Below are 12,303 nucleotides of genomic sequence, written 5' to 3' on the forward strand. Positions count from 1 at the left end.
TACTAACACAGATACATACAACATACAATTTTCCCCACCCCACAATTTAAGTTGTGGCATGTCCCCATGACATACAATTAAAAAGCATAAGATAAAGAAAACTTGCCTGAATTTTCAGTCGGGGTCTGAGTAGAAGTCGGGCTCCATTCTACGCGCCCGAACCAATGCACACATCCATGCGGACAACTTCTTCTCAGCCTTCTTGGGGTACACCCGTCACTTTTCTTTCACTGCAGCCTTCTCATTCGCTTCACTTTTCTCTCAAACACTTGCAGCTGGCTTCTCCTTTATCACCCCCGTCTCTACATTCATCTCGAACGTCACAACCTCTTCACCCACTCTAAGCATGAGTTTTCTATCATGTATATCCAATATTTCTTTACCCGTTGCTAAGAATAGTCTTCCTAAGATAAGGGGAAACTCTTTGTTCTCTTTAATTTTCACCACTATGAAATCTACTGGAAATACGAACTTATCTACCCGAACTAATACATCTTCCACTATCCTCTCGGGTATTATAGTTGTTTGGTCTGCCAGCTGCAAAGATATTGTTGCAGGCCTTATCTCTCCAATCTTGTTCTCCAGCTTCCTATAAATAGACAAAGGCATTAAATTAGTTGAGGCACCCGAATCACATAAGGACTTATCAAAATTAAGAGTGCCTAACGAGCAAGGTATAGTAAAACTCCCTGGATCTCCGCACTTTTGCGGGAGTTTGTTTTGCAAGATTGTGTTGCAATGCTCTATGAGCTTGAATATTGTTGTATCTTCTATCTTTCTCTTCTTTGTCAGGATTTCCTTCAAGAACTTAGCATAAGCTGGCATTTGGGAGAGCATCTCTGTGAATGGCAAATTTACATTAACTTGTTTCACCATATCCAAAAATCTCTCAAATTGCTTGTCCAGCTTCTCTCTATAAAGATTTTGGGGAAAAGGTAAAGCAGCCATATGCTCGCTCTTATTAGATCCCTACCTTCTTGAAATTTCCTATTTCTTCCTTTTCTCAGCTCCCTTCTTGCTTTCTTCTTCTTATCAACTTCAATTTTCAGCTACTCCCCACTATCCTTTTCGGGCACTACCTCTTTTTGGATAGGGGTGAGCTCTTTCACTACTTGTCCACTTCTCAGAGTTACAGCATTTACCGTCTCCTTGGGGTTTCTTTCAGTATCAGCTGGCAAAGTACCCGGTATCCTTTCAGACAATATGGTGGAAATTTGTCCCACTTGTTTCTCCAAGTTTCGCAGTCCTATGCCACGTTCCTTGATAGTTGCACGATGAGCATCTAACCCCTCATTTGTCTTCACAATAAAGGACTTCATTAGATCTTCTAGCCCAGGCTGATTGGATTGTTGAGGTTAAAACTGCTGCCTTTGCTGATTTTGGAAGCCTGAAGCTTCTTGTCCCTGGAATCTGGAAGTAATTTATTTCCATGCATTTGCAGTACCCCCAAGTGAACTCCATGAAAAATCGGGGTGCTTCTGACCCATTGCATTGATGTTATAATTTTTCACAGCATTTACTTCCTCAGTTGAGGCTTGACACTCATGAGTAGGGTGTCCTCTTCCACATATATCACAAGATGCGTGAGGCTCATTATGTATCGAAGCTAAGGTCAACTTCCTTATTTCGTTTTCCATGTCATCAAGTTGTACCTGCAAAGATGTGTTAGCATCAACTCGGTGAACACCAGTTGATCTTCTTCTTTCAGCAATTTCAGAGGGCCACTGATTTGCATCCTCAGATAACTCATCTAGAATTGTGACTATCTCCTCTGGAGTCTTCTTCATCAACGGACCTCCAGCTGCGTTGCTCAATGTTCTACGTGAGGCCGGTGTCAATCCATCCCAAAAATTTTAGAGTTGCATCCAGAGTTCAATTCCGCTATGTTGACACTTTCGCACTATATCCTTAAACCTCTCCCAAGCTTCAAACACAGTTTCAGTATCGTTCTGACATAAATTATGAATTTCCCTTCTAAACTTGCCCGGCTTAACTGATGAGAAATATTTGTCAAGAAATGTTTTGGTCATCTCATCACATGTTCTAATCGATCCATTAGGCAAACTTCAAAGCGAGTGCTTTGCATCGTCTTTGAGTGTGAAGGGGAATGCCCTTAAGTAGACTGCATCTTCTGACACAATGTTCTATTGAAAGGTGTTCATAATCTCCTCGAAGTCCATCAGATCGTTGTTTGGATCTTCATTCATCTTTCCTTTGAAAATGCAGCTATTTTGAAGAGTTTGGAGCAATCCTTGCTTTAGCTCAAAATTGTTAGCTGTAACAGGAGGTGGTCGCCCACTAGATAAGCCTTGGTTGTAGACCGGTCTAGCATAATCGTCAAGTGGTCTCCCAGCACCGGGAGCTTTATTTCCGAATTGGTTTGCACCCAAAGGTAGATTCTGAGCAATTCTCCGAACTCTCTCTCCTTCATAGAAAATTTGAGCATTTCGAAGAGTTGTCTCTTCAGCATCTTTTGTAGCTTTTTCTCTTTGCTGGGATGCCTCTCATGCAGCCAAATCAACATTATCATCATCTCCCGCCATAACTTGTAATGACCTGATCGGTCGTTTTGAGTATTACAGCATCGTTCCCCCATTTACTGCTTAATTTATGCTTTGTTGTTATTGTATGACTTGCCGGGGTAATTGGTTCGGGTCCGGAGAGATTTAGGAATGGATTGAGACACTTAGTCTCTTAATGGAAAGCTTAAGTTATGTCACGACCCAAACTAACCCTGTCGTGATGATGCTTATCGTGAAACTAGGCAAGCCGACTCATTTTCCAAAACAAATCGATATTTTCATTTCAAGGATAATTTCAAGGCTATTTAACATAAAAACCTTTGTAAAGGAGTTCAAATCAAAACAAAAGTGCGAAAAAGAAAAGCCCGACATCGGAGTGTCACTACTCATGAGCATCAACTACAATTTGTCTGACAATATCGAGACAAACATAGTCTGGAAAATACCTAAATACAACTAAAGGAAGATAAGAGGGAGAAGAGCAGGGCTGTGATCGCCAGGCAGCTACCTTGCTATCCCCGAGAAAATCTGCAACCGGAATAGTCAACAGCTGCTACCGTGTCTAGATACACCTAGATCTGCATACAAGGTGCAGGGAGTAACGTGAGTAGGCCAACTCAGTAAGTAACAACAGTAAATAATGACTAAGAAGTAGTGACGAGCAATAATGCAAGTAAAGTTCATATCACAAAAAATTCTGTAAAATACAACATGCTTTTAAAACCAGGGTTTGAATTAAATCAGCTCTTTTACATTCAGTTCCAGTAAAATCCTTTAAAGACATTTTTCAATAGTTTTCAAACAAAGGCTCAATGCAAAGGTGAGCAAAATAATGAAATCATAATCAGCACCTCGGGCAACATCACTCATATACAGCCCCTCGGGCAAACCTCATAATCACTTGTATACAGCCCTTCGGGCAGACCTCACCATCACTCATGCCTCCCAGTAACTCAGCACTCGGCAATCGCACTCAGTAGGTACCTGCGCTCACTAGGGGTGTGTACAGACTCCGGAGGGGCTCCTTCAGCCCAAGCGCTATATCAAGCCAATCATGGCATAAATCAATGACGCCCTCGGCCTATATCAAACATGTTGCGGCGTGCAGCCCGATCCCATAAATATCCTCACAAATCAGGCCCTCGGCCTCACTCAGTCATAAACCTCTACAGCCTCTCTGGCTCTCAGAAAACAAAGTAATCAGCCCAAACAACAATTATATTTTGCATCAAAATAGAGTAATTGAGACTGAGTTATGCTGTAAATATGTATAAACAGGACTGAGTATAGATTTTTAATCAAAAACAATGAGAAGATAGAAACAAAAGACCTCTAAGGGTCCAAACAACACTGGCATAAGGCCTAAACATGGCATCCAGCCCGACTTACAGAAATTCTTTCTAAAAAACATAAGAATCATATAGTTTCAACAAAATATTCAACTTTAGAGTTGATACGGGATGGACCAAGTCCCAATCCCCAATGGTGCACGCCACACGCCTGTCACCTAGCATGTTCGCCACCTCCAAATAGTAAAATGATACAAAATTTCAGGGTTTAATACCCTCAGGACCAGATTTACAGTCGTTACTTACCTCAAAACGAACAAATCCCTACTCCACGAGGCTCTTGCCCCTCGATTCGGCCTCCAAATGCTCCGAATCTTTTCACAATCAGTACAATACCATCAATTTATGCTAAAGGAATGAATTTCACAAGAAAAACTACCAATTTAGACCAAAAACCCGAAATTGGCACAAACTCGGCCTCCGAGCCCACGTCTCAAAATCCGACAAAAGTTACAAAACTTGAAAGCCCATTCACTCACGAGTCTATACATATGAAATTTATCAAAATCCGACATCATTTGGTCCCTCAAATCCTTAAATTAAACTCTCCAAAATCCCAAGCCCTAATCCCCTCATTTTCACCCCTAATTTCCACTAATTAAACGATTAAACAACGGGAAATCACCATAGATAGGAGTATTAGAGCTCAAGCAACTTACCTCAATGAAAACCCCCTGAATCTCTCTTCAAAAATCACTCCAAAAGCTCCAAAAACCGACTTGAAAATGGTGGAAATGAACCAAAATTCGCGAAGTGTTCTTTTTATACTTTCTGCCCAGGGCTTTCGCACCTGAGACCAAATATGTGCACCTACGGTGCCGCATCTGCGCAAGAAACTCCGCACCTGTGGAAAATCATTAATTCCCCTAACTTCGCACCTGCGCTCCATATACGCATCTGCTACCACGCAGGTGCGGAAAAGACTTTGCACCTGCGGATGCTGTCTGGCCTTCTCACTTCCGCTTCTGCAGACACCTATCCCCATCTGCGGACCCGCAGATGTAACCTCCCCTACGCACCTGCGGACCCAGCCTACTTGAACTTTGTCTGCATTTGCGAACTCTCGCGCGCGCCTGCGACCTCGCAGGTGCGGGAACTTCATCGCACCTACGCCTTCTGTCCAGCTCCTCCAATCTCGCATATGCGATCTCCCGCTCACTTCTGCGGGCTCGCACCTCCGACGAGACATCCACAGGTGCGATTATGACAGTTGAGTTCAACTTCAGCAATTCCTCCAATTTCCAAACTTATTCCGTTAATCACCCGGAATCATCCCGAGGCCCTAGGGACCTCAACCAATATACTAACATAACCCACGACATCATATGAACTTAGTCGAACCTTCGGAACACTCAAAATGACATCAAAACACAAAATTACCCTCGGATTCAAGCCTAAGAAACTTCCAAATTCGACAACCGATGCCGAAACCAACCAAACCACGTCTGAATGACCTCAAATTATACACACACATCACAAATGACATCACGAACCTACTCCAACTTCCGGAAATCCATTCGGACCCTGATATTAAATTTTTCACTGCCGACCAAAATCGCCAAATTTCCAACTTTTGCCAATTCAAGCCTAATTCTACTACGGACCTCCAAATCACATTCCGAACGCACTCCTAAGTCCAAAATCACCTAACGGAGCTAACGAAACTATAAAAATTCAAATCTGAGATCGTTTATTCATAGGTTAACATACGGTTGACTTTTCCAACTTAAGCTTCTACTTTAGAGACTAATGTGTCAATCCACTCTGAAACCACTCCGGACCTGAACCAACTAACCCGGTATATCATAACATAGCTGAAAAGCACAAAAGAAAGCAGAAATGGGGGAAACGGGGCTATAACTCTCGAAATAACTGACCGTGTCGTTACATCCTTCCCCTCTTAAACAATAGTTCATCCTCGAACGGGGCTAGAAACATACCTGGAGTCTCAAATAGGTGTGGATATCTGCTCCGCATCTCCTGCTAGGTCTCTCAAGTGGCCTCCTCCACAAGTTGACCTCTCCACTGCACCTTCACCGAAGCTATGTCCTTTGACCTCAACTTCCGAACCTGTCGATCCAAAATGGCCACCGGCTCCACATCATAAGTCATATCACCCTCCAACTGAACCGTGCTGAAGTCCAAAACATGTGATGGATCGCCAACATATCTTTGGAGCATGGAAACATGAAACACTGGATGCACACTCGACAAGCTGGGTGGCAAGGAAATCTTATAAGCCACATCCCCTATCCTCTGAAGCACCTCAAAAGGCCCAATGAACCAGGGGCCCAACTTTCCCCTCTTCCCAAACCTCATAACACCCTTCATGGGTGATACCTTCAGCAAAACCTTCTCCCCAACCATAAAATACACATCACAAACCTTCGTGTTCGCGTAGCTCTTCTGCCTAGATTGCGCCGTGCGAAGCCGCTGCTGGATCGATTTCACCCTATCTGATACATCCTGAACCAAGTCTGTATCCAAGAGACTAGCCTCACCCGTCTCAAACCATCCTACTAGAGATCTACACCTCCTCCCATATAAAGCCTTGTACGGAGCCATCTGAATACTCGACTGGTAACTATTGTTATATGCAAACTCTGCGAGCGGCAGCAACTGATCCCATGGACCCCCCAAAGTCAATGACATAAGTGCGCAATATGTCCTCCAATATCTGAATAGTTCTCTCGGAATGCTCGTCCGTCTGAGGGTGAAAAGTTGTGCTCAACTCAACCTGAGTAACCAACTCTCAATGCACGGCCCTCCAAAACTACAATGTAAACTGAGTGCCCCTATCTGAAATGATGGAAACTGGGACACCATGCAAGCGAACAATCTCTCGGATGTAAATCTCTGCCAATCGCTCTGAAGTGCAAGTAGTTCCAACTGGAATGAAGTGTGCGGACTTGGTCAGCCGATCAACAATCACCCAAATAGTATCGAACTTCCTCGAAGTCCGTGGGAGCCCAAATACGAAGTCCATGGTCAATCGCTCCCACTTCTACTCTAGGATCTCTAACCTCTGAAGCAAGCCACCCGGTCTCTGATGTTCATACTTAACCTGCTGACAGTTGAGACACCGAGCCACAAACCCAACTATATCCTTCTTTATTCGTCTCCACCAATAGTGCTGCCTCAAATTCTGATACATCTTTGCGGCACCCGGATGGATGGAATACCGCCAGCTGTGGGCTTTCTCAAGAATCAAATCCCGAAGCCCATCTACATTAGGCACCATATTCGACCCTGCATCCTCAACACGCCGTCATCACCAATAGCCATATCCCTAGCATCAGCTCTCTGAACCCTGTCCTGAAGAACGAACATGTGGGGGTCATCATACTGACGCTCCCTGATACGGTCATAAAGAGAAGACCTGGAGACCATGCAAGCCAACACCCGACTTGGCTCCAAAATATCTAATCTCACAAACTGGACCGCTAAGTCCTGAACATCTAATGCCAAAGGTCTCTTTACTGCCGGAAGATATGCTAAACTCTCCGCCCGGTGACTCAAAGCATCGACCACCACATTGGCCTTCCCCAGATGGTACAAAATAGTGATATCATAGTCCTTAAGAAGCTCCAACTACCTCCGCTGACACAAATTAAGATCCTTCTACTTAAACAGATGTTGCAGACTCCGGTGATCAGTATATATCTCACAATGAACCCCATACAAATAATAATGCCAAATCTTCAAGGCGTGAACAATGGCTGCTAACTCAAGATCATGGACAGTATAGTTCTTCTCATGGGTCTACAACTGGCGCGAGGCATAGGCAATCACCCTACCCTTCTGCATCAAAACACATCCAATGCCTATCCTCGAGGCATCACAATACACGGTGTAAGAATCTAAAGCTGATGGCAGAACTAACACTAGAGTTATGGTCAAGGCAGTCTTGAGCTTCTGAAAGCTCTCCTCACACTTATCCGACTACTTGAATGGAGCACCCTTTTGGGTCAATTTCATCAAGGGCGATGCAATAGATGAAAATCCCTCCACAAAGAGACGGTAATAGCCCGCCAAACCAAGGAAGCTCCTAATTTTCGTGGCTGAGGACGGTCTAGGCCAACTCTGCAACGCCTCTATCTTCTTCAGATCCACCTGAATACCCTCACTAGACACCACGTGCCCCAAAAATGCTACTGAACCGATCCAAAACTCGCACTTGAAGAACTTTGCATAAAGTTTCTCCTCCCTCAATCTCTGTAATACAATCCTCAAATGACGATCATGTTCCTCCTGGCTACGAGAGTATACCAGGATGTCGTCAATGACTACAATAATGAATGAGTCCAAATACGGCTGGAATACACTGTTCATCAAATGCATGAATGCTGCTGGGGCATTGGTCAGCCCAAAGGACATCACCAAGAACTCATAATGGTCATATCGGGCCCTAAAAGCTGTCTTAAGGATATCCGAATCCCGAATCTTCAGCTGGTGATAACCGGACCTCAAATCAATACTTGTTCTTGACTGTGATCTTGTTCAACTGCCTGTAATTAATGCGCAATCTCATGGAACCATCCTTCTTCTTCACAAATAGAACCGGTGCACCCCAAGGTGACACGCTAGGCCGAATAAACCACTTGTTAAGGAGTTCCTGAAGCTGTTCTTTCAACTCTTTCAACTCCGCTGGTGTCATACGATACGGTGGAATAGAAATGGGTTGAGTGCCCGGCACCAAATCAATACCAAAGTCAATATCCCTGTCAGGCGGCATGCCCGACAGGTCTGCAGGAAACACATCCGAAAAATCACATACCACCGGAACAGAATCAATGGTAGGAGTCTTTGCACTAACATCCCTCACAAAAGCCAAATAAGACAGGCAACCCTTCTCAACCATACGATGAGCCTTCAAATATGAAATCATTCTACTTGGTACATAATCTACAGAACCGCTCCACTCAACTCTCGGAAATCCCGACATCGCCAACGTCACGGTCTTAGCATGACAATCTAGAATAATATGACATGGAGATAACCAATCCATACCCAATATCACATCAAAGTCAACCATACTAAGCAGCAAAAGGTCCAATCGGGTCTCCAGACCCCCAATAGTCACCACACATGACCGATATACGCGGTCTATAACAATAGTATCACCCACAGGAGTAGATATATGAACAGATGAAACTAAAGACTCATGGGGCATATCCAGAAAATGAGCGAAATACGAGGAAACATATGAATAAGTGGAACCTGGGTCAAATAATACAGAGGCATCTCTGTGACAAACTAAGACGATACCTGTAATAACAGCATCTGAAGTAATAGCATCTGGTCTGGCAGGGAGGGCATAGAAACGGGCCTGGCCACCCCCTGATCTACCTCCCCCTCTAGGGTGACCCCTAGTTGACTGACCTGCACCATGAGCTGACTGGGCGGATGGTGAAGTAACTGGTGCTGAGGTTGAAGGCTGACTCCTCTGCTGAGATAGACCTCCACATATGCCCAAACTCCCCACACTCAAAACAACTCCCTGGTGCTGGGGGCGGGGACTGAAGGGAACCCATAGTACCGAGATAACTGGTAGAAGAACCTGGCATGGAGGAGCCCTGAACTGATGGAGCACGGGACGAACTATGGGCTGGGAGGGCACTAAGTGATGAGAGGGCCTGATGAGAACAATAAGAACCATGACCTGATGATGCACCATGGTGAACTGGGCAAGCTGACTGAGCATGCATGAATGGACGACCTCTGCCATGCTGGAACTGACCCCCATGAGGAGCACCACTAAATCCACCCTGACCACGAGGCCTCTTGGCCTCCCTCTCAACCCTCTCCTGACCACAAACCATCTCAATCTGTCGAGTAATGTCGACAACCTCATAAAACGTAGCACCAGACACTCTCTCTCTGGTCATAAGCAATCGAAGCTGAAAACCGAGGCCATCTATAAACCTCCTGATCCTCTCTCGGTCTGTGGGAACCAACCAGATCACATGACGGGCCAACTCGGAGAACCGCATATCATACTGTGTCACAGACATATCACCCTGATAAAGCTGCTCAAACTGTCTGCGCAACTCCTCTCTGCGGGACTGAGGCACGAACTTCTCCAAAAAGACCACGGAGAACTACTGCCGAGTAAGGGATGTTGCGCCAATAGGCCTACGCCTCTCGTAAGTCTCCCACCATCCGAGTGCAGCCCCAGAAAATTGAAAATGAGTGAATGAGACCCCACAAGTCTCCAGAATACCAGTTGTACGGAGTATCCTCTAACACCTATCCAATAAGTCCTAGGCATCCTCTCTCTCTGTGCCACTAAAAGGTGGAGGCTGGAGTCTCCCAAACCTCTCCAACCTACGTTGATCATCCTTAGGCATAGCAGGAATCACATAGTTCTGAGCAGCTACAATCGGCTGGGCTAGTGGTGCCCCCGGTGTCTGAAGCCCCTGAACAACCTACTCTGGTGTGCGAGCGGCGGGAGTCTGAGTGCCTCCCCCAACTTGAGAAGTGGTTGCGGTCGTTGAGATAGAGACCGCCTGAGCAAGGCCGGTACACGCTGTTAGAATCTGAGCTAAGGCCTCCTGAAGGCCTGGAATCACAATAGGCACAGGTGGTGCCTGAGTTGGTGCATCAACAACTGGAATCTGGTCCTGAATCGGGACAACTAGTGGATCTGCAAGTACTACCCCAACTGCGGTGCGGGCTGCACCTCTGCCCCTACCATGGCCTCGGCCTCTCGCGGCCTTGGCTGGTGGTACTGGTGGCTGGCCCTCCTGACCGGTAGTACAAGTCTTCACCATCTGTGAGAGAATGAAACAACAGATGTTTAGTTATTAGAATCAACAGATTCGCACGACAACAATTCAAGAATGTGGAGTTTCCTAAGGGTTCTGCAGCCTCTCGAAGATAAGTACAGACGTATCCGTACCGATCCTCAAGACTCTACTAAACCCGCTGATGACTCGTGAGACCAATATAACCTAGGCTCTGATACCAACTTGTCACGACCCAAACTAACCTGTCGTGATGGCGCCTATCGTGGAACTAGGCAAGCCGACTCATTTTCCAAAACAAACCGATATTTTTATTTCAAAGATAATTTCAAGGCTATTTAACATAAAAACCTTCGTAAAGGAGTTCAAATCAAAACAAAAGTGCGGAAAAGAAAAGCCCGACATCGGGGTGTCACTAGTCATGAGTATCTACTACAATTTGTCTGACAATATCGAGACTATCATAGACTGAAAAATATCTAAATATAACTAAAGGAAGATAAGAGGGAGAAGAGCAGGGCTGCGATCGCCAGGCAGCTACCTTGCTATCCCCGAGAAAATCTTCAACTGGAATAGTCAACAATTGCTACCGTGTCCAGATACACCTGGATCTGCACACAAGGTGCATGGAGTAACATGAGTACGCCAACTCAGTAAGTAACAACAGTAAATATAGACTAAGAAGTAGTGACGAACAATAGTGCAAGTAAAGTTCATATCACAAAACATTCTGTAAAATACAGCATGCTTTTAAAACCAGGGTTTGAATCAAATCATCTCTTTTAAATCCAGTTCCAGTATAATCCTTTAAAGACATCTTTCAACAATTTTCAAACAAAGGCTCAATGCAAAGGTGAGCAAAATAATGAAATCATAATCATCCCCTCGGGCAACATCAGTCATATACAGCCCCTCGGGGAAACCTCACAATCACTTGTATACAGCCCCTCGGGCAGACCTCACCATTACTCATGCCTCCCAATCACTCACCACTCGGTACTCGCACTCAGTAGGTACCTGCACTCACTGGGGGTGTGTACAGACTCTGGAAGGGCTCCTTCAGCCCAAGCGCTATATCAAGCCAATCATGGCATAAATCAATGAGGCTCTCAGCCTATATGAAACATGTTGCGGTGTGCAGCCCGATAAATATCCTCACTAATCAGGCCCTCGGCCTCACTCATTCATAAACCTCTCTAGCCTCTCGGGCTCTCAGAAAACAAAGTATTCAGCCCAAACAACATTTATATGATGCATCAAAATAGAGTAATAGAGACTAAGTTATGCTGTAAATATGTATAAATATGACTGAGTATAGATTTTTAATCAAAAATAATGAGAGGATAGCAAGAAAAGACCTTTAAGGGTCCAAACATAAGGCCTAAACATGGCATCAAGCCTGACTTACAGAAATTCAACAAAATATTCAACTTTACATTTGATATGGAACGAACCAAGTCACAATCCCCAACGATGCACGCCCACACGCTCGTCACCTAGCATGTGCGCTACCTCCAAATAGTAAAATGATACAAAATTCCGGGGTTTCATACCCTCAGGACCAGATTTACAATCGTTACTTACCTCAAACCAATCAAATCCCTACTCCGCGAGGCTCTTGCCCCTCGATTCGGCCTCTAAATGCTCCGAATCTATTCACAATCAGTACAATACCACCAATTTATG

At 44.9% G+C, this 12,303-nt stretch overlaps 1 protein-coding gene across 1 annotated transcript; it reads right to left on the minus strand.

The window, feature by feature from the left end:
• Window positions 1–261: 261 nt before the first annotated feature.
• Window positions 262–948, minus strand: LOC138904844 (uncharacterized). The gene has a single exon (XM_070193345.1). It carries the CDS (start codon window positions 946–948, stop codon window positions 262–264), a length of 687 nt encoding a protein of 228 aa, XP_070049446.1.
• Window positions 949–12,303: the final 11,355 nt, after the last annotated feature.

The sequence above is a fragment of the Nicotiana tomentosiformis genome, chromosome 2 (assembly GCF_000390325.3).
Source record: "Nicotiana tomentosiformis chromosome 2, ASM39032v3, whole genome shotgun sequence".
NCBI classification, from domain to species: domain Eukaryota; kingdom Viridiplantae; phylum Streptophyta; class Magnoliopsida; order Solanales; family Solanaceae; genus Nicotiana; species Nicotiana tomentosiformis.

Coding starts and splice junctions, on each gene's coding strand:
- LOC138904844 (XM_070193345.1), bottom strand. CDS start 948: ATGGCTGCTTTACCTTTTCCCCAAAATCTTTATAGAGAGAAGCTGGAC.